Raw genomic sequence first — 23,781 nt, 5'->3', positions numbered from 1 at the left:
ATTTACTAAATTATTCCTATTTAAAACTAAATACTTACCTGTAAAATAAACCCTAAGATAGCTACAATATAACTAATAGTTACATTGTAGCTATTTTAGGATTTTTTTTAATTTTACACGCAAGTTTGTATTTATTTTAACTAGGTACAATAGTTATTAAATAGTTATTAACTATTTAATAACTACCTAGCTAAAATAAGTACAAATTTACCTGTAAAATAAACCCTAACCTAAGTTACAATTACACCTAACACTACACTATAATTAAACTAATTACCTAAACTAACTGCAATTAAATACAATTAAATTAAATAAACTAAAGTACGAAAAAAACAAACACTAAATTACAAAAAATAATAAAATAATTACAAGAATTTTAAACTAATTACACCTACTCTAATCCCCCTAATAAAATAAAAAAGCCCCCCAAAATAAAAAAAAATCCCTACCCTATACTAAATTAGCATTAGCATTGCCCCAAAGTAATCAGCTCTTTTACCTTTAAAAAAAATACAATACCCCCCCAACATTAAAACCCACCACCCACACACCCAACCCTACTCTAAAACCCACCCAATCCCCCCTTAAAAAAAAAACTAACACTAACCCCTTGAAGATCACCCTACCTTGAGACGTCTTCACCCAACCGAGCAGAAGTGGTCTTCTAGAGGGGCAGAAGTCTTCATCCGATCCGGGCAGAAGAGGACCTCCAGATGGGCAGAAGTCTTCATCCAGGCGGCATCTTCTATCTTCATCCATCCGGAGCGGAGCGGGTCCATCTTGAAGCCAGCCGACGAGGAGCATCCATCCAGACCGACGACTACACGACGAATGACGGTTCCTTTAAATGACGTCATCCAGCCAATAGAATGCGAGCTCAATCCTATTGGCTGATTGGATCAGCCAATAGGATTGAACTTCAATCCTATTGGCTGATTGCATCAGCCAATAGGATTTTTACTACCTTAATTCCGATTGGCTGATAGAATCCTATCAGCCAATCGGAATTCAAGGGACGCCATTTTGGATGACGTGATTTAAAGGAACCGTCATTCGTCGTGTAGTCGTTGGTCTGGATGGATGCTCCGCGTCGGCTGGCTTCAAGATGGACCCGCTCCGCTCCGGATGGATGAAGATAGAAGATGCCATCTGGATGAAGACTTCTGCCCATCTGGAGGTCCTCTTCTGCCCGGATCGGATGAAGTCTTTTGCCCCTCTGGAGGACCACTTCTGCCCGGTTGGGTGAAGACGCCTCAAGGTAGGTTGATCTTCAAGGGGTTAGTGTTAGTTTTTTTAAGGGGGGATTGGGTTGGTTTTAGAGTAGGGTTGGGTGTGTGGGTGGTGGGTTTTAATGTTGGGGAGGTATTGTATTTTTTTACAGGTAAAAGAGCTGATTACTTTGGGGCAATGCCCCACAAAAGGCCCTTTTAAGGGCTATTTGTAATTTAGTATAGGGTAGGGATTTTTCTTATTTTGGGGGGCTTTTTTTATTTTATTAGGGGGATTAGAGTAGGTGTAATTAGTTTAAAATTCTTGTAATTATTTAATTTTTTTCTGTAATTTAGTGTTTTTTCCGTACTTTAGTTTATTTAATTTAATTGTAGTTAATTTAGGAAATTATTTTAATGATAGTGTAGTTTTAGGTGTAATTGTAATTTAGGTTTGGATTTATTTTACAGGTAAATTTGTCTTTATTTTAACTAGGTAGTTATTAAATAGTTAATAACTATTGTACCTAGTTAAAATAAATACAAAGTTGCCTGTAAAATAAAAATAAACCCTAAGATACCTACAATGTAACTATTAGTTATATTGTAGCTATCTTAGGGTTTATTTTATAGGTAAGTATTTAGTTTTAAATATGATTAATTTAGTTAATTGTAGTTATTTTATTTAGATTTATTTAAATTATATTTAAGTTAGGGGGTGTTAGGGTTAGGGTTAGACTTAGGTTTAGGGGTTAATAACTTTATTATAGTGGCGGCGACGTTGGAGGCGGCAGATTATGGGGTTAATATATTTAATATAGTTGTGGCGATGTTGGGGGGGCAGATTATGGGTTAATAAATATAATGTAGGGTTCGTCGATGTTGGGGGCGGCAGATTAGGGGTTCATAAGTATGATGTAGGTGGCGGCGATGTCTGGAGCGGCAGATTAGGGGTTAATAATATAATGCAGGTGTCGGCAATGTTGGGGGCGGCAGATTAGGGGTTAATAAGTGTAAGATTAGGGGTGTTTAGACTCGGGGTTCATGTTAGGATGTTAGGTGTAGACATAACTTTTGTTTCCCCATAGACATCAATGGGGCTGCATTAGGAGCTGAACGCTGCTTTTTTGCAGGTGTTAGGTTTTTTTTCAGCCGGCTCAGCCCCATTGATTCCTATGTTGAAATCGTGCATGATCACGTTTAGCCAGCTCACCGCTACCATAAGCAGCGCTGGTATTGAGGTGAGATGTGGAGCTAAATCTTTTTAGAGGCTAACGCCGGGTTGAAAAAAACCTGTAATACCAGTGTTGTTTGTAGGTGAGCGGTGAGCTGAAACTAAGCGTTAGCACCGCACCCCCGTTACCGCAAAACTCGTAATCTCAGTGATTATATTTTGCCCCTCTGTCCTCACACTTAGGTCCTTGCGCAGATCTATTCCACTCCAAACAATCTTGTATTCAGTAAACTTCTAGAAAGTTAGTATGGGTTGATTCTGCATACATAGATTTGCCGGGGAACAATGGCATTAAAGAGACGGTAAAGTCCAAATTAAACTTTCAGGATTCTGAAAGAACATGTAAATTGTAAACATTTTCCAATTTATCTCTCATCTAATTTGCTTTGTTCATTTGTGGGTAGCCATTGTTGAAATTCATACATATGTAGGCTCAGAAGCAATGCACTACTGGGAGCTAGCTGATTATCACAGTCTCACCCAATGTGTTCAGCTAGGCCCCAGTAGAGCATTGCTCTTCTTCAACAAAGGATTCCAAGAAAATGAATCAAATTTGATAATATAAATAAATCTGAAATCTTAAAATTGTATGCTCTATCTGAATCATCTAATACACAATTTGGGTTTATGTCCATTTAATGTCTATTTCTCAACTCTGTATGTATTTTATAACATTTTGCTGTGAAGAAGGGGTACGTTATTTCAGCAGACACAAATTCAATTTTGAGGACTACAACAATAATAATATCTGATGATATCTTCAAGACAGAAATCCCTGGGAGAGCATGACATTGTGAATGGATTAAAGGGACAGTCTACAATATAATTTTTATTGTTTTAAAAGATAGATAATCCCTTGATTACCCATTCCCCAGTTTTGCATAACCAATACTGTCCCTTTAATATACTTTTTACCTCTGTGATTACCTTGTATCTAAGCTTCTTCTGACAGCCCTCTGATCACATGACTTTATATTTTTTATCTATTGAGTTGCATTTAGTACTGTGTTGTGCTTAATCTTAAATAACTCCTCAGGCATGAACACAGTGTTATCTATATGGCCCACATGATCTAGCAGTCTCCTGTTGTGAAAAGCAAATAAAAAAGCTTGTGATAAGAGGCTGTCTGTATTGGCTTAGACAAGTTAAAAAATGTATTGAGGAGACAAGAAAAAGAACTGCAATGTTTCAGGGGTCAACCCCTTAATCATGCATGATTAAGGGGTTGGCCCTCGAAACGTTGCAGTTCTTTTTCTTGTCTCCTCAATACATTTTTTAACTTGACTGAGGTGCTGCTGTTTTGTTGGATTAAAGGTATAAGGCATTATCTATCATTTTAAACAATAACAATTTTAGTGTAAGCTAGCCTTTTAATGGAATTAATTTTCCAAAAAAGTATACATAACAGCCATAAATATACAGCATCTTGCTATACAATTAAAACTATCCTATATTTCAGGATGAATAACCTTCAGATTATAATGTAGCTTAAATAGAAACTATCTTTAGATCGATTTTTTCCTCAAAAAACATTTGAGATTCCAGAAGCCTAGATAGCTGGATAACAAAATGTGATAAAACATTATAGAAATCTCATTTATGACTGAGGCTATTAACTGTAGACTTACAAAACAAACATATTTTAAAATATAGCTTGGTATACTCATTTTGGAATAGTTTTACTATCATATAAACACCTGTGTTTAGTAATGCTTTGAATACGTCTAAATGCATCAGCCATCTATGGGACTCTCCCCAACACATCAGGCAGATGTTTTATATGGGTATTTTTTATGTCTGAGCATCATGGAGCAGATATAATGGTTTTATGCAAATCTATTTTATAACTGAAAACATGAGTCATTTAGGGAGCTAAATGTGTCTTTAAAGGGGCAGTCTACTTGAAATGCTTATTGATTATAGATAATCCCTTTATTACCAATTCCCCAGTTTTGCATAAACCATACTTTTATATTAATCTCTTCACGCCGTTAGGACGTTCCTTGCCATCTTAACTGCGCTGGGCTTTAAAACCAAAGGATAGCATGGAACGTCCTACCTTAATGGTGTCCTGCAGCCTCCCCCTTCTACGTAATTTAGGATTGGATGGCTGAGGGGGGGCAGTCCCCCATGATCCAATCTCGGCCTTGAATTTATGTGATCATCAGAACTTGCACCCCGGCATGAAGGGGTTAATACCCCTTTGATTACCTTGTATCTAAGTCTCTGCAGACTGCCTCCTTATCTCAGTTATTTTGACAGACTTGGATTTTAGCCAATCAGCACCCTCTCATAAGTAACTCCACGGTTGTGAGCACAATGTTATCTATATAGCACACATGAACTAACGCCCTCTACCTGTGAAAAGCTCTCAAATGCATTCAGATAAAAGGAGGCCCTCAAGGACTTAGAAATTAGCATATTTTAACTAAGAATACCAAGAGAGCAAAGCAAATTTGATGATATAAGTCAATTGGAAAGTTGTTTAAAATTGCATGACCTATGCAAAACATTAAAGTTTAATTTTGACTATCCCTATTTTTGCAGATGATACAAAGTTGAGTATGATGATTAGGTCAGTGCAGAATGTAATTGGTTTGCAAGGTTATTCAAAACTATAGAGGGATGGGCTGTTAAAAGGCAAATGAGATTTAAAGGGACATTAAACACTTTGAGATGGTAATATAAAATGATAAATCACACAGCCATTGGCTGCATACTCTAGTTACCTATTTATAACTGTCTCTAATTGGTCACAGCAGAGAAGGTAACCGAAGGTACAACATGGCAGCTCCCATTGTTCTATAGACACTAAAACTTTACTTATTTTGTCAATATTTAAACAGCTAATGAAACTTTAAAAATTACATATACATTTTATTCTTAGACTAATCTTTTATTTTAATGTATCATTCTATATATAATTTATTTACGCCTAGATTTGGAGTTTTGCGTTAGAAGGGGTGCGTTAGCTACGCGTGCTTTTTTCTGGCCGCACCTTTTAAATACCGCTGGTATTGAGAGTTCACAGAATGGCTGCGTTAGGCTCCAAAAAAGGAGCGTAGAGCATATTTACCGCAACTTCAACTCTCAATACCAGCGGTGCTTACGGACGCGGCCAGCTTCAAAAACGTGCTCGTGCACGATTCCCCCATAGAAAACAATGGGGCTGTTTGAGCTGAAAAAAAACCTAACACCTGCAAAAAAGCCGCGTTCAGCTCCTAACGCAGCCCCATTGTTTGCTATGGGGAAACACTTCCTACGTCTGCACCTAACACCCTAACATGTACCCAAGTCTAAACACCCCTAACCTTACACTTATTAACCCCTATTCTGCCGCCCCCGCTATCGCTGACCCCTGCATATTTTTTAACCCCTAATCTGCCGCTCCGTAAACCGCTGCTACTTACATTATCCCTATGTACCCCTAATTTGCTGCCCCTAACACCGCCGACCCCTATATTATATTTATTAACCCCTAATCTGCCCCCCACAACGTCGCCTCCACCTGCCTACACTTATTAACCCCTAATCTGCCGACCGGACCGCACCGCTATTATAATAAAGTTATTAACCCCTAATCCGCCTCACTCCTGCCTCAATAACCCTATAATAAATAGTATTAACCCCTAATCTGCCCTCCCTAACATCGCCGACACCTAACTTCAAACATTAACCCCTAATCTGCCGACTGGAGCTCACCGGTATTCTAATAAATGTATTAACCCCTAAAGCTAAGTCTAACCCTAACACTAACACCCCCCTAAATTAAATATAATTTAAATCTAACTAAATAAATTAACTCATTAAATAAATTATTCCTATTTAAAGCTAAATACTTACCTGTAAAATAAATCCTAATATAGCTACAATATAAATTATAATTATATAATAGCTATTTTAGGATTTATATTTATTTTACAGGTAACTTTGTATTTATTTTAACCAGGTACAATAGCTATTAAATAGTTAAGAACTATTTAATAGCTAAAATAGTTAAAATAATTACAAATTTACCTGTAAAATAAATCCTAACCTAAGTTACAATTAAACCTAACACTACACAATCAATAAATAAATTAAATAAAATACCTACAATTACCTACAATTAAACCTAACACTACACTATCAATAAATGAATTAAATACAATATCTACAAATAAATACAATTAAATAAACTAACTAAAGTACAAAAAATAAAAAAGAACTAAACCCCCCTTAAATAAACCTAACACTAAGCCACTGAAGATCTTCCTACCTTATCTTCACCTCACCGGGTATCACCGATCGGTCCTGGCTCCAAAATCTTCATCCAACCCAAGCGGGGGCTGGCGATCCATAATCCTGTGGCTGAAGGGGTCCAGAAGAGGCTCCAAAGTCTTCATCCTATCCGGGAAAAAGAGGCGATCCAGACCGGCAACCATCTTGATCCAAGCGGCATCTTCTATCTTCATCCGATGAGGAACGGCTCCATCGTGAAGACCTCCAGCGCGGACCAATCTTCTTCCGACGACGTCCAATTGAAGAATGATGGTTCCTTTAAGGGACGTCATCCAAGATGGAGTCCCTCGAATTCCGTTTGGCTGATACGATTTTATCAGCCAATCGGAATTAAGGTAGGAATATTCTGATTGGCTGATGGAATCAGCCAATCAGAATCAAGTTCAATCCGATTGGCCGATCCGATCAGCCAATCAGATTGAGATCGCATTCTATTGGCTGATCGGAACAGCCAATAGAATGCGAGCTCAATCTGATTGGCTGATCAGATCAGCCAATCGGATTGAACTTGATTCTGATTGGCTGATTCCATCAGCCAATCAGAATTTTCCTACCTTAATTCCGATTGGCTGATAGAATCCTATCAGCCAATCGGAATTCGAGGGACGCCATCTTGGATGACGTCCCTTAAAGGAACCGTCATTCTTCAGTTGGACGTCGTCGGAAGAAGATTGGTCCGCGCTGGAGGTCTTCACGATGGAGCCGTTCCTCATCGGATGAAGATAGAAGATGCCGCTTGGATCAAGATGGTTGCCGGTCTGGATCGCCTCTTTTTCCCGGATAGGATGAAGACTTTGGAGCCTCTTCTGGACCTCTTCAGCCACAGGATTATGGATCGCCAGCCCCCGCTTGGGTTGGATGAAGATTTTGGAGCCAGGACCGATCGGTGATACCCGGTGAGGTGAAGATAAGGTAGGAAGATCTTCAGGGGTTTAGTGTTAGGTTTATTTAAGGGGGGTTTGGGTTAGATTAGGGGTATGTGGGTGGTGGGTTGTAATGTTGGGGGGGGTATTGTATGTGTTTTTTTACAGGAAAAAGAGCTGAATTTCTTGGGGCATGCCCCGCAAAGGGCCCTGTTCAGGGCTGGTAAGGTAAAAGAGCTTTGAACTTTTTTAATTTAGAATAGGGTAGGGCATTTTTTTATTTTTTTTATTTTGGGGGTTGTTATTTTATTAGGGGGCTTAAAGTAGGTGTAATTAGTTTAAAATTGTTGTAATATTTTTCTAATGTTTGTAAATATTTTTTTATTTTTTGTAACTTAGTTCTTTTTTATTTTTTGTACTTTAGTTAGTTTATTTAATTGTAGTTATTTGTAGGTATTGTATTTAATTCATTTATTGATAGTGTAGTGTTAATTGTAGGTAATTGTAGGTATTTTATTTAATTTATTTATTGATAGTGTAGTGTTAGGTTTAATTGTAACTTAGGTTAGGATTTATTTTACAGGTAAATTTGTAATTATTTTAACTATTTTAGGTGTAATTAGTTTAAAATTGTTGTAATATTTTTCTAATGTTTGTAAATATTTTTTTATTTTTTGTAACTTAGTTCTTTTTTATTTTTTGTACTTTAGTTAGTTTATTTAATTGTAGTTATTTGTAGGTATTGTATTTAATTCATTTATTGATAGTGTAGTGTTAATTGTAGGTAATTGTAGGTATTTTATTTAATTTATTTATTGATAGTGTAGTGTTAGGTTTAATTGTAACTTAGGTTAGGATTTATTTTACAGGTAAATTTGTAATTATTTTAACTATTTTAGCTATTAAATAGTTATTAACTATTTAATAGCTATTGTACCTGGTTAAAATAAATACAAAGTTACCTGTAAAATAAATATAAATCCTAAAATAGCTACAATATAATTATTCGTTATATTGTAGCTATATTAGGGTTTATTTTACAGGTAAGTATTTAGCTTTAAATAGGAATAATTTATTTAATAAGAGTTAATTTATTTAGTTAGATTTAAATTATATTTAACTTAGGGGGGTGTTAGTGTTAGGGTTAGACTTAGCTTTAGGGGTTAATACATTTATTACAGTAGCGGCGAGATTAGATTAGGGGTTAATGTTTGAAGTTAGGTGTCGGCGATGTTAGGGAGGGCAGATTAGGGGTTAATACTATTTATTATAGGGTTATTGAGGCGGGAGTAAGGCGGATTAGGGGTTAATAACTTTATTATAGTAGCGGTGAGATCCGCTCGGCAGATTAGGGGTTAATAAGTGTAGGCAGGTGGAGGCGACGTTGTGGGGGGCAGATTAGGGGTTAATAAATATAATATAGGGGTCGGCGGTGTTAGGCGCAGCAGATTAGGGGTACATAGCTATAATGTAGGTGGCGGCGCTTTGCGGTCGGCAGATTAGGGGTTAATTATTGTAGGTAGCTGGCGGCGACTTTGTGGGGGGCAGATTAGGGGTTAATAAATATAATATAGGGGTCGGCGGTGTTAGGGGCAGCAGATTAGGGGTACATAAGTATAACGTAGGTGGCGGTCGGCAGATTAGGGGTTAAAAAAATGTAATCGAGTGGCGGCGATGTGGGGGGACCTCGGTTTAGGGGTACATAGGTAGTTTATGGGTGTTAGTGTACTTTAGAGCACAGTAGTTAAGAGCTTTATAAAACCGGCGTTAGCCCAGAAAGCTCTTAACTACTGACTTTTTTCTACGGCTGGAGTTTTGTCGTTAGATTTCTAACGCTCACTTCAGCCACGACTCTAAATACCGGAGTTAGAAAGATCCCATTGAAAAGATAGGATACGCAATTGACGTAAGGGGATCTGCGGTATGGAAAAGTCGCGGCTGGAAAGTGAGCGTTAGACCCTTTCCTGACTGACTCCAAATACTGGCGGTAGCCTAAAACCAGCGTTAGGAGCCTCTAACGCTGGTTTTGACGGCTACCGCCAAACTCTAAATCTAGGCCTTAGTGTTTAAGGTTCTACGTTTTGGAAGTAAAAATACGCAGGCTGCCTAAATGGGACTACTAGCATAACAGAAGAAGAAAATGATTTAGGCGTACTTATAAATAACAAGCTAAAAATGAGGGTGCAATGCAAGGCAGGAATTTCTAAGGCTAACAAGATACTTGTATGTATTAAAAGAGGCATTGATGCAAGGGAAGAAAACATAATTCTGTCACTATATAAATCCCTGGTAAGACCTCACCTTAAGTATGGAGTGCAGTTCTGGGGACCTATTTTTAAAAAGGACATTGAAGAATTAGACAACATTTAGAGAAGGGCCACAAAGCTAAAAGGGAATGGAGGATTTAAACTATGAGGAGAGGTTATCCAAACTGAGTCTGTTTAGAAAAAATGTGCTTGAGAGGTGATGTGATTTCTTTATACAAATATATTCAAGACCCATATACAGAGATGGCAGAAGCTCTGTTTATTCCAAGGTAATTGCTTGTGACAAGAGGTCATAATTTATGGCTAGAGGAAAGGAGATTTAATCTCCAGCAACATAAACATGTTTTCACTGTAAGAGCAATCACATTTTGGAACTGCTTGCCTAAAAAGATAGTGAATGCCAATACCTTAGATACATTTTTTGCTAAAACAGAATTCAGGGATATGACTGTTCGTGTTAGGTGGAACAGTTTCTAATTGTGTTAAAGGGACAGTGTACTCTAATATTTTCTCTATTTTAATGTGTTCTCAATTATCAATTTTACCTACTGGAGTATATTATATTGTTTACAAATAGCTCTTTCACCTTTATTTTGTCATTTGAAATAGCAGAATTTTGCCTATTGTTTCTCCACATATATTGAAAATGTCTGAACTTAAGTTCTGGTTACAAAATAAATAAATTAATAAAAAATACATGTAAACAAGAAGGTTTAGCAAAATTATGCTCCCAGTCGGGGGCCCTGACAGAGTACTAAAATGTTGATTTTCCCTTGTTCTCTCTAAGGGCCTGATCCTCTAAAGATCTCTGGTCTGCTGAGATTCTATAAGATGCCTCTTCAGTATTCCCAGGCAATTTTATCTTTGGGAACTGTCTATCTCATTAAGGGGAGTTGACTAATGTACTTTATGTTAAAGATAGACACTTACTTTACAATATAATGCTCAATAAAATAAGATGAATGTAATGCTTGTGGGATATTTCCCTATGAGAGCAAACTTGGCCAATAGTCTTATTATCCTGGCATCAAGTAGAAGGATAAGGAAATATCCCAGAACAAAGTGAGTTGTATAAAATGAGGTAAACAGTGCTCGAGGTAGACAGGGCAGTCCAAGGAATCAGCAGTACTGGGAAAAACAGCAGAGAGGTCAGACAGGCAGTGTTTAGTAACAATAAGCCAATCCTGCAATTCAGGGGTTAAACAGCAGAGTGGTCAGACAGGCAGAGTTCAGTAACAATAAGCCAATCCAGCAATTCAGGGGTTAAACAGCAGTGTGGTCAGACAGGCAGAGTTCAGTAACAATAAGGCCATCCAGCAATTCAGGGGTTAATCAGCAGAGTGGTCATACAGGCAGAGTTCAGTAACAATAAGGCAATCCAGCAATTCAGGGGTTAAACAGCAGAGTGGTCAGGCAGGCAGAGTTCAGTAACAATAAGGCAATCCAGCAATTCAGGGTTTAAACAGCAGAGTGGTCATACAGGCAGAGTTCAGTAACAATAAGGCAATCCAGCAATTCAGGGGTTAAACAGCAGAGTGGTCAGGCAGAGTTTTATAACAATAAGGCAATCCAGCAATTCAGGGGTTAAGCAGCAGAGTGGTCAGACGGGCAGAGTTCAGTAACAATAAGGCAATTCAGGGGTTAAGCAGCAGAGTGTTCAGACGGGCAGTGTTCAGTAACAATAAGGCAATCCAACAATTCAGGGGTTAATCAGCAGATTGGTCAGACGGGCAGAGTTCAGTAACAATAAGGCAATCCAGCAATTCAGGTGTTAATCAGCAGCGTGGTCAGACAGGCAGAGTTCAGTAACAATAAGGCAATCCAGCAAATCAGGGGTTAAACAGCAGAGTGGTCAGACAGGCAGAGTAACAATAAGGCAATCCAGCAATAAGTAACACCCAGGAGCACACACAGTAAGTCCTATACTTGGGCAGTGTATGTAAGTTATGCAGGTACTTACATAGGCGCCGATTCACGCCAAGGAGGACTTCAAAGGATCCAACCGGCTTGAGAGGGGAATTGACGTGCGGTGATGACGTCATCACAGCAACAGCCGCGTCCGTGGCAACAGCCAGAGCGGCGCAACGGGGAGCCGCATGACAATGATGATTTCTCTCTATGCTTGTGAGTTTTTAAGAATTGGGCCATAAGTATTGACCTTTAAGTATGCAGTAATACAGAAGATAAAGAGCACTTTGTGTATTTAATTAGACATATTAGATAATGAGATACTCTCTCCCTACAAGATCAGCCCACTGTATTGGGTTGTAATTTCAGTTAACAGAAACAACTATTTCATATACAAAAAAGAACAATTTTCCATACATTTTAAACTCACCATCTGGTATAACAAGTAATTGGAAGCGCATAAAAAGGACATGAAACCCACACATTTTCTTTAGTGATTCAGACAGAGCATACCATTTTTTAAAAAGTTTCCAATTTACTTCTATTATCAAATTTGTTTAGTTCCAATGATATTCTGTGCTGAAGAGATACCTAGGTAGACATCTGCATCACTACATAGCAGGAAATAGTGCTGCCCTCTAGTGCTCTTGTAAATGGATAACATTCTTGCAAAACTGCTGCCATATAGTGTTCCAGAAATGGGCCGGCTTCTAAGCTTACGTCCCTGCTTTTTCAACAAGATACCAAGAGAACGAAAGAAAAATTGATAATAAAAGTAAATTAGAGAGTTGATTAAAACTGTTTGCTCTATCTGAATCAGGAAATAAACATTTTGGGCTTCATATCCCTTTAATTAAAAGTTATCTAAGCCTCTTCTGATGGTCCCCTGATCACATGAATTTTATTTATTATCTATTGACTTACATTTAAGCCAATTAGTGTTGAGTTGTGCACAACCCACGGGCGTGAATGCAATGTTATCTATTTGGCTGACATGAACTAGCACTACCCTGTTGTGAAAAGCTAATAAAAAAGCATGTGATAAGAGGCTGTCTTTAGTGGCTTAGAAACAGGCAGAAATTTAGAGGTTTAAATATTATAAAATATATTATTATAACAATGTTGGTTGTGCAAAGATAGATATGGGTATCTATCTTTTTAAACAATAAAAAAAATTGTGTTGACTGTCCCTTTAAAGGACCATTAAATACAGTGTAATTGCACAATCAAAAACTGCATAATAAATAGACAATGGGATAACACATACTCTGAATTTTAAATGAGCTGCAGATTTTTTTTCCCGACAAATTTCTTCCATTTCCCCACTCCCTGTATCATGTGACAGCCATTAGCCAATCCTCAAAGCAAAGTGTGGAAAACAGCACCAACAGATATGTGGCTTGTGGGGCACGGAACCCAGGATCTGCCTTATCCTGCAAATACTCCAAGTAGAAATAATGATTTGTTCCAGCCACCAATAGTTAAAAGACCTTTATTTCTTCATTAGTGGGGTCTTAGACAAACATACAACGTTTCAGACCTGCTATAGGTCCTTAGTCATGTATGTACATGACTAAGGACCTATAGCAGGTCTGAAACGTTGTATGTTTGTCTAAGACCCCACTAATGAAGAAATAAAGGTCTTTTAACTATTGGTGGCTGGAACAAATCATTATTTCTATTTGGAGCCATTAGCCAATCACAGACTCATATATGTATACATTGCAATCTCTTGCACATGCAGTAGCTTGTGCCTCAGAAAACGTGCATATAAAGAGATTTAGATAATGGAAGTAAAATTGAAAAGTTATTTTTAATATTGAATGTGAACCAAGAAATTTTTATTTTTGAATTTTGTGTCCCTTTAAGTATTATTTTGTTGATTGATTTAATCACATTACAGTTCTTGATATAATCAAGTGCTTGATAGATAAATTATCTGTTGAAAAGAATGAAACTTTTGTATTCTTAATTTAATTATTTTATAAAGAGTCCAAATTATTATTTAATAGCATCAGCATATTGGATCAGCAGAGCTTGTTGTATGCTTAGATATGGTTATACTGTAGAAAGTGTTAATGAATACGTTCTTTTCATACATTCTCTCCTAAGAAATGTCCTACACTTGTCTGAGTTTATCAACCATGTGAAGAAAATGTATTGTTTGTGCTTGTGTGTGTCATAATTTATTTTCACCACAAGATGGAGACATAGACAAACCATTTTTTTTAGAAACAAAATACATTACATTTTGTTACTGGTAGCATATTTTAAGCTTTAATCAAAATAAAACAAACAAAAAAAACATTATCTTGTATCCAATCAGAGCCTAAGACATATTTTGGAATGAAATGGTGGGCATGTACAACTAAGTACACTCACAGTTACATGTTGGAATTGAAAATAATATATATATATATATAAAAAAAGGAAAGGACATTTAAAAGCATTTGCGGTGAACAATAGAGGGTCCAGCTTCATCGTATTCTGGTTTGCTGATCCACATCTGTTGGAAGGTAGACAGGGAAGCAAGGATAGATCCACCAATCCAAACAGAGTACTTGCGTTCGGGAGGAGCGATGATCTGTGAAAAATACGAAATAGAATATTGTAAGAGAAACAAAACTCTATAATTATGTAAAATAATATAAAAGTGTGTGAATATGTTTTCTAGAAGCTCTAAAGAGTGGCATAAAACCTAAACATTTTATTTCATGATTCAGATAGAACATACAATTTTAAACAACTTATTATCCCTTTTACTTCTATTGCCAAATTTTCTTTGTTTTCTTGTTATCCTTTGTTGAAAAGTGTCTGCAGTACTATATTGCTGCAGATTTGCAACAATGTTATCCATTTGCAAGAGCACTGTTTCCTGTCATGTAGTTCTACAGACTTGGACACTACCTATCTAGATATTTCTTCAACAAGGAATGATTTGATTTGATAATTGAAGTAAATTGGAAACCTGTTACAAATTGAATTCTCTATCTGAAGAATCATGAAAGAAAACTTTTGGGTATTATGTCCCTTTAAGAGAATGATTAAACATGTGACAGGGTATATTGATTTAGTTTTTCTTGTAGTTTTTTTATCTGGTCACTCAAAGACACAGATGTAAAACTATCATTCACTGTTACTGGTTATGGACACAAATATAATGTTCTGTCCTCTGTAAGAATACAGCAAATGATAACATTGCGTGCTACCTTGTGGTTAGATGTCAACTGGAATACAATTTACTGAATGGTATATTGGTATGTGTTTTTTTTTTTTTGGTTACTTCAGTGGTTCATATTTAACTGACTGTTTATCAAAGCTGTGGACACACAACTACTGATATAGTGTTTGTATGTTTGTTGAAAACCATAGACAATACATCAGGACTTGCTATTGCCACAATTAAAAAATGGGCAGATAATATTGGATAAAACAAGTGATTTTATACCTCTTTTAACATCTCAAAGTAAGCTCTACTGAGCAAAGGAAAAGTCCAACATTTGGAGAGGATACTATCTGTAAATCTCAGTTTACTTGATGTGTGTCAATGAGTGGTACAAACAGATTGCGGCATAAAGATTACTGGTGAATCTAAACGCTTGCTGCTTATAACCAAGAACTGAAAATGGCCCACGTTTGTGACAATTTGAAGCAGTAGGAAAGTAACGTATTTTGGATTATTTTGTCATACTTTTTATATTAAATTATATATTTTTATTTTCTAAGACTTAAGCATATTAATTAACAAGGGAAGAAAATAAAAATACCTTAATTTTCATTGTGCTTGGGGCTAGGGCAGTGATCTCCTTCTGCATTCTGTCAGCAATTCCAGGGTACATGGTAGTACCTCCAGACAGTACATTGTTGGCATAGAGATCCTTTCTGATATCAATGTCGCATTTCATGATGCTATTGTAGGTTGTTTCATGAATACCAGCAGATTCCATACCTGATTAATACAAAATATTGATCATATTAAACCAAAATAACAATTCTGTGTCTATTGAGAATAATATTTCTGATGAACTATTTTTCAAATATCATGTATGCATCTTTTCTAAATAATTTCATATGGATAAAATACAGAATATCCACATGCATAGAAAGTTTACATTCAACAATATTAAATATAAAAATTATTATATATATATATAACCGTAATATATATATAGTTATGGTTTCTTTCGTGGACAGGATATATTTTTGGCATAAATGAACCATTTCATATAACTATGACAATATTTCTTTGTTATGAACCCACCAATGAAGGATGGTTGGAAGAGAGTCTCTGGGCATCGGAATCGTTCATTGCCTATGGTGATGACCTGACCGTCCGGAAGTTCATAGCTCTTTTCAAGAGAGGAGGAAGAGGCAGCAGTAGCCATTTCATTTTCAAAGTCCAGAGCTACGTAGCACAGTTTCTCCTTGATGTCACGGACAATTTCACGCTCAGCTGTTACCAGGAAAAAAGTGATTGTATTAAATGTTATTATTTAGATATATGTAGCTGTATTTATCCAGTAATTGAGTTCTAGATGGAATGGTGTTTACAACTCTATACAGTAATTCTTTTTATGATTCAGATTAAGCATACAATTTTAAAGAACTTTCCAATTTATTTCTCCTATCTAATTGGCTTCTTACTCTTGGTTTTTGAAAATCATACCTAGGTTGGCTCAGGAGCAGCAATGCACTGCTGGGAGCTAGCCACTGATTGGTGGCTGCATGTATTTGTTGTCATTGGCTCATCTAATGTGTTCAGCTAGTTCCCAGTAGTGCATTGCTGCTGCTTGAACAAAAGATACAAAGAGAATGAAGCAACTTTGATAATAGATGTAAATTTGTTAGTTGTTTATAACTGCATGCTCTATCTAAATCATAAAAAATGTGGGCTTCCATGTTCCTTAAATAAACTAACATTTGATGATTAAGGAAAATATTCCATGAATTCTACTTTAGGCCTCAGGAAGGAAGGATGACTGTTGACATTGTGCCATTATATATGGAATGTTTATCAGATAAAAAGTGGTAATAAATACATTACGATTAATGACTCTACTTTGTTTTATAAAAAGATTTACTAGTATAAATGTCTTTTGCATACGTGATTCAGGTTTGTTAAGTAATCACAACTCCATCTCACCAGTAGTTACAAATGAATAGCCGCGTTCAGTCAGGATCTTCATGAGGTAGTCTGTAAGGTCACGGCCAGCCAGGTCAAGACGCATAATGGCATGAGGAAGGGCATAGCCTTCATAAATTGGTACATTGTGGGTGACACCATCACCAGAGTCAAGTACGATACCTTTAAAAAATGAATAATCAAAGTTGTATTAATTTACCTGTAGAAAAAAATGCATTATACGTTTTTAAGTAAAATAAAAAAATATATAGAAGACTTACCAGTTGTACGGCCAGAAGCATAGAGAGATAGCACCGCCTGGATAGCAACGTACATTGCTGGTACATTGAATGTCTCAAACATTATCTGAAAAGAAAATCACCATAGAAAAGTATTACTTTTTTTACCTTAGATGACATTATATTGATGACATTCTTCACAGGTTATTATATCTACAGGTTCAGTAATGCTCAATAGTATTCATAGTAACTAGTGATAAAAAAGGATAATAATACATTTCTATTAGATTTACCAGGAAAGTGAAATGAACGTTTAAGAGGGATGCACAGATTTATATCCAGTCTAGTTCACAAGTTTATAAATCCATTACCTGGGTCATTTTTTCTCTGTTTGCTTTGGGATTGAGTGGAGCTTCAGTTAGAAGGGTTGGGTGTTCCTCAGGTGCCACACGCAGTTCATTGTAGAAACTGTGATGCCAGATCTAACAAGAAAGTATCAATTTAATATTAGAATATTTATATTATAATTATATTATAGTTATAATATTATCAAATTGTCAACTGCTTAGGCAACAATGGTATTAATGTTACATTGTCAATAACAAGTTACCATTCTAATATGGAATTCATATTCATTTCTATCACTGACTTATGTGCTGTGTACTATTTTCATTTATTCATAGGTTAACATACATTGTTTAATGGGAGAGAACTTATATTAGCATTTCGAAGGATTGTATCATTTCCTAATAAGCACAATTGTATGGTTATCCACATATGGTCATAAGGAACCTTCTAATATGCTGATCTCTAGAACAACCATATTTTATTATCAGTGTTCTTATATGCAAATTGCTTGAAGATAGTGGAATTGTTTTTATGCAATTTGTAGAAGTCCATGTTCTTCAATAATCTAAAGATCTTAAATTTGGATATATTTTTTTATTTTATTAGGGTGATCTCTAAATTCCCCTTGTTCACTCTCATTAAAACTGGAACAGCCAGGGGCATAAATACAGGGGTCTCAAATGAAACCAGGCCCACACATCTAGATGGCCAAGATGGCAGCACTAAAACCATGGGCTCCATCTGCATCATGTCTGCCCTCGGTGTGACCACTCCTCTGGAAAACAGGACTCCCAGTGTACAGAAGGTTTATGAATTTGCCTTTACAACTTTGGTGGCAAGGTTATTAAGATGGTCACCACAGTGTTGTTGTACAGAAAAAAAACATATTTGTACAGGAAGGCTGCACAAGTGCATATTCTCTGGCTTGGATTACCCAATGGGAAAGGATAACTATCAGTCTCTCCATCTCAGTTGATTGTAAACAGGTAGAAATGGCACTAGTGAAATAGAAAACCCACCACTACTTTTGCTCTGGGAACAACCAAGAGATTTTACTCCAGAAAATGCAAAAACATTGACAGTAGTGGTAGCTTACTGTAGTGGTAGTAATTTTAGTTCTAAATACTACTTATCTGACTACTATATAACCTTCTGTACTTATTAATGCACATATAAAAATATGATAACATTGTATTGGTGGTGTTACCTTCTCCATATCATCCCAGTTTGTGATGATGCCGTGCTCAATGGGATACTTCAGTGTCAAGATACCTCTTTTGCTTTGTGCTTCATCACCTACATAGCTGTCCTTTTGACCCATACCAACCATCACACCCTAGATACAGGGGGGGAGGAAATGTTAGTACAATTTTGCCACATTTTTGCTTTGAGACAACATGAAATTATAAAGAACTATAGTATATGTTTAATACTCATATGTTGTTTGTATGTAACCAGTTCATAAAATCGGTACATAGATAGATTTAGACAGCACATAAGAACCATAGGGCCAAGAAGTTTGCCCACAATTACATTAAGTGTAAGCTTAATTAGTTAGTTAGGATAACCTTATGCTTATCCCAGGCATTATTAAAGACCCCCCTATTTGCCTTTATCATCACTAATAGAAGTTTATTCTATGAATTCACCTCCTGTGATGAAGTGCTTCCACAAATTACTCCTGAACTTGCTACCCACACTATGTTTAATAAAAGTATGTTCTGTAAATTCTTCAACTAGAGTAGGGTGATAGACTGTTTCTTATTATAAATCACTTTTTTACATTGACTTTCCTGAACATAAAAATATGTTGCTGTTGCTGGTAATTTAATTGAGAATGTAAATGTAAAGCCATAAATGGAGATTTGTTTTTTTTTATATAAATGATATACAATTTGTCTGTATCAGTCACCCTGGCTTTCATACCAGATGGTACATATGTAATTTAAGGAACATAGTGTAAGTAACCTGATAGCTAGTCATAAATGAATTTAACTTGGAGATATAAAGCCAGACTGTACATTTATTTTTGTAACAGATCTTCCACTGTTGAACTAATGTGTAAGCACTTATTAGATGCATTGCCTTGAAAAACAATAAGTGTAAATTTCTAATTTGCTGCTGAATACATTTTACCATCTTTGCATCAGCCAAAGACATTAAATAATCCTTTTTTTTCTCAAATGACACAATTGGAAACATATCAAGTAAAGTGAGTTAGAATCCAACAGGTATACATGAGTTTAGGAATCTATATTTGAATTAACAATTTTTAAATCTATAGTTAACTTCTATAATTTTAATTTTTTGTAAAAATGTTTTACCTGATGTCTGGGACGACCCACGATTGAAGGGAAAACGGCTCTCGGAGCATCATCCCCAGCGAAGCCAGCTTTACATAATCCAGAACCATTGTCGCACACCAGTGCAGTTGTGTCTTCCTCGTCGCACATCTTTTATTACAACTTTCTCAAGCCTCTCAAATACGAATCCTAAAAAAACAAAATTATTTGCAACATTACTTTTTTTTTCTTTTAGAATTAGACCTGTAATTGCACTGTGATGCAGTAACCGAAAACATCTTTGAATATATTATTCAGGATATGAAGTGTATAGAGCTACTTAAAAACCTAAATATTCTTACAGCTTTTTATAGATTAAAAAAGTAACCCTTTGGCTGCTAATAGGTTAAATGCTTTCAAAGTTAAATGCTTCCAATAAGTCCTCCAAAAACAGATGCAGAATTATATATATATATATATATATATATATATATATATATATATATATATATATATATATATATATATATATATATATATATATATACATACACACACACACACAGGGGTGGAGAAATATCACTATGATTTACTAGTCAGGGTTTAAAAACTAATAGCCCAGAGGGAAAAAGTTAGTAGTCTGCTCAAAGTTAAAGATAGGAAAAAGTCCTATTATTGCAATTGTAACTTTTTCTAACTGATACTGATAGCAATATAGATTTTAATGAAGATTTTTTTTTAAGAATTAAACTTACTAACTGTAATTTTTTTCTATTGTATATTAAAAAAAAATGTGCAAGCAAGGTAAGCAGTAGTTATAAAAAAAAGGTATTTGTTTTAAAGGTTGTGAATCCATTCATGAAGACAAAAATGGTCACAGATCTACACATGTCATGTGACCACTCCTTCTGCAGACAAAACACATAGTACTAGTGATTAACATCCAGTGAGTCTGGACACACTACTGTATCACAGAAAACCAGGGCTTGAGGTAATGAGTGAGAGATTAACTGAAATTATTTAATAATCTATGTTATGGTAAAATTGAAGTTCAATGCACATCATTAATTAATTATATAATTTATACATATTCTGGCAATACAAAAAATATATATTTTAAAATAAATAAAAACACATTTTTAGAGTAAAAGTAAATTCAAGTTTAATCAAGTTTAAATTTACCATTTGGATTTACTGCCAATTAGAAAAAAAGTTTACTGTATTTTATTTGTTCATCCCATTTAATATAGCACTTTGTGAAAGTAACTTTCATAGGAACATGTATGATCGCTTATTGTTAACAATATAATTCCATTTGCTTTAACTTGACATCTCCTTCAAGCAATACACTTGCTAAGAATCTAATTCTTCCTTATATCCAGTCATATTTACAAAGAAAAAAAAATATTCTGCAAAAACCAATAAAAAGAAAATATGTCCAAACAATACAATAATGTTGCAAACATCTGTTTTAATTTTCTTTCTCGATGTTTTATTGCAGAATCTTGATAATAATATCGTGTTATCCAAAGTGAATGAAGTGCCTGGCTCAGAACACACTATTTCCTAATTAGGAAATAGTATGTCAAATATCTGTTTTAGGAATAGAATTCCAAGTCAGAGGTTTTTGTTCACGAAATTCAAGCTCAGTTCTTGCCAAGAAAGATTTATAGGGAGGGGCAGACAGCAGAGGGAACTACAAACTAGTTGTATAGATCTATTTAACAAGGAAACCTTATTTGTTTCCAAACATACATGCAGCTGTCAGCAGATTCCCCTTCTGCTGCATGTCACAGTCAAAGTCAGGCCTGTGTCAGGTAATGGTATTCCCAGTGAGAACTAAAAATATTTACTTTCTGTTAACCTCAGATTCTGCACACGCTGACATATTAGTGTCTGCAGATACATTCAAACTTATAAGATTCAAGGAAACACTGAAGTACAATTCAGCTTTCTCAGCCAATTGTTATCTGCACTGAATTAAAAAATAAAACTTACTTAAAGCATATCATTTAAATTACTCTAGACAAAGCCATTATATCTGTGCAACTATAGCCAAAGACCAAAACAATTATCTGTTTAAACTGAGGTCAGACTGACCTGCTAATAACATAACATTATTATAAATCCTTTAACTGCCAAGACTTTAAGTAAATTGACTACCATGCTCTCATATACAATATGTTAGAATAGTCAGATTTACAAGTTGAACATTCTCATTAAGAATTATAAAATGTTTCTGCAAACGCAGTCTGATGTAAAAAGCTGTAAGCACTACAGCTCATACAAATGCAATGAGACAAGCAGTCAAGTCAGTAGAACAGGTTCAAATGATACTTTAAATGAAACATCACTTACCCTGACTGGGCTTTGCTGGGGTTTGCTGCTCCGGGATGGTGCACTGAAAATCTGGAAACTGTTTGGCTATATAGTCTGTTGGTCTCTTCTCCTCCCACAGACTTCCCAAACAAGGAGCCCAGACAGACTTCAGCCCCATCTCTCACTCTAACACATCCATATAGGGACCTCAAGACAAAAACCTCTAATCTGGGTGGATAAGGGCCCTGGTCCCCTTCCATTGCATTCCATTATAGTACTCAAGAACCAGGAGGAGATTTCACTGGTGGAATATAAACAAAATTAAAAATTCAGGGCAGCTGCTAAAATACACCAATATACTGTTAAGCAGACCTTGGCATTAAAAATATCCACTGAAATGGGCAAATGCTTCTGATATGATGGCTACTGTAGACTTTTCAGCTATACACACTATAGGAAAATATTATTTCCCCCTCCAAAAGGCTGTGACAGTAATTCTTTTTAGAGAATATTAGTTTTCTGGTTATGATAGGGAGATACAGTAATTCCTTTAAATCCTTTACTATCAATAAATTAGGTTGTTTTAGGCACTGGGGGTAACTAGACACTGAAAGAGATACATTAACTTTTATACATGCTCTACTACAAATAATTAATACATGAATATATTTATGATGGCTGTCAATAACAAGAAGTATTTGACAAGGTGAAAACAATTGCAGGAAATTAAAAGATACAGCATTGAATGAAGTGTATACAAATATAAGTAATTTAATGCTACAGAAGAGAAGATTTCCCCCCCCACAATAAGCAAATGCACAGTGATTAATTTACTTTATTCATAAGTTATGAATAGTGATGTACAAGGTGTACAGTAATAAACTACACTGATCCAAACAAAGCTTATGATATACAATGAGTTTAGATCCCTGCTACTTTGGATTTTTTTGTGTGGCAGTGACAAAGGTGAGGGGATTATTTAGAGCTTGATGGTTATATAGTAGGTCAAATATTTTAGTCTGTAAAGATTCCTCTGAGTAATGGAAAGACACATGGAGTAAGAACATTGTGTGCAGATTTCTCAAAATGTATGATTTGTTAAATATGTGCAATTAGAAACGTGAAAATTGGAGAAAAGTCTTATGTAATGAGTAAAGTTTTACCGGGTATTTACAGCATGAGAATGTCTTGCAAGTGGATTTGACCGTTGAAAAAATAAGGAAAAAATGACAGCGGAGGTTGGCTGAGTATTAAGATACAAGAACTGAGATAAGGCATATCGCTGAGTTAGGACTTTGTAGGCTAGGTCAGTATTTTATTCTGCATAATATGTGCTGCCAGTGAGGACATGTGATAAGAGAATTGGCTGATGTTGAATAAGAAGACTCTGACGTTTAAATATATCGGAGGATGAAAGTCTAGATTTTCCAAGGCCCATTTTAAGGTGTTTGCAATAGACAACAAGGCAGGATGTGATTAGAGAGTGGATTGGGTTTCTGCATTGTCTGCCATTAGAAAGGGACAGATACTGGAATATTGCACAGGTGGATAAAGTTATTGCTGCATCCACAGTTGCAAAGATGTCATAGACAGAGCTACACCAGAAGGAGAGGAGGTATTGGTCAATGTGTAGGTGACAAGAAGCTGTCCATAATCATGTTAGCATTGACTGACATCACATAGGAGAGGAAATGACAGATTTATTTGTCA

The 23,781-nt window shown here is 35.8% G+C and overlaps 1 protein-coding gene across 1 annotated transcript; it reads right to left on the bottom strand.

Annotated features, from left to right (window-relative positions):
- Positions 1 to 14,010: 14,010 nt before the first annotated feature.
- On the bottom strand, positions 14,011 to 22,241 carry ACTA2 (actin alpha 2, smooth muscle). Its single transcript, XM_053692204.1, has 9 exons — positions 22,111 to 22,241; positions 19,795 to 19,962; positions 18,678 to 18,806; positions 17,494 to 17,604; positions 17,165 to 17,249; positions 16,905 to 17,066; positions 16,023 to 16,214; positions 15,529 to 15,710; positions 14,011 to 14,345 (listed from the first exon to the last, which is right to left on the bottom strand). The coding sequence occupies exons 2-9, from the start codon at positions 19,921 to 19,923 to the stop codon at positions 14,202 to 14,204; spliced, it is 1,134 nt and encodes a 377-aa protein (XP_053548179.1). The 5' UTR covers positions 19,924 to 19,962; positions 22,111 to 22,241; the 3' UTR covers positions 14,011 to 14,201.
- Between the last annotated feature and the right edge of the window lie 1,540 nt (positions 22,242 to 23,781).

This window comes from Bombina bombina, chromosome 9 (assembly GCF_027579735.1).
Source record: "Bombina bombina isolate aBomBom1 chromosome 9, aBomBom1.pri, whole genome shotgun sequence".
Classification (NCBI taxonomy): Eukaryota; Metazoa; Chordata; class Amphibia; order Anura; family Bombinatoridae; genus Bombina; species Bombina bombina.
The sequence above is the reverse complement of the archived record's forward strand: the minus strand, read 5'-3'. Positions and strand labels throughout refer to the sequence as shown.

What these genes read in the sequence shown, in the direction of transcription:
- ACTA2 (XM_053692204.1), bottom strand. Translation starts at nt 19,923, where the DNA reads ATGTGCGACGAGGAAGACACAACTGCACTGGTGTGCGACAATGGTTCT. An exon ending in TGGGTCGTCCCAGACATCAG is followed by an intron (nt 18,807 to 19,794) that starts GTAAAACATTTT and finishes CCCTGTATCTAG; the next exon opens with GGTGTGATGGTTGGTATGGG. An exon ending in ACAGAGAAAAAATGACCCAG is followed by an intron (nt 17,250 to 17,493) that starts GTAATGGATTTA and finishes TTTTCTTTTCAG; the next exon opens with ATAATGTTTGAGACATTCAA.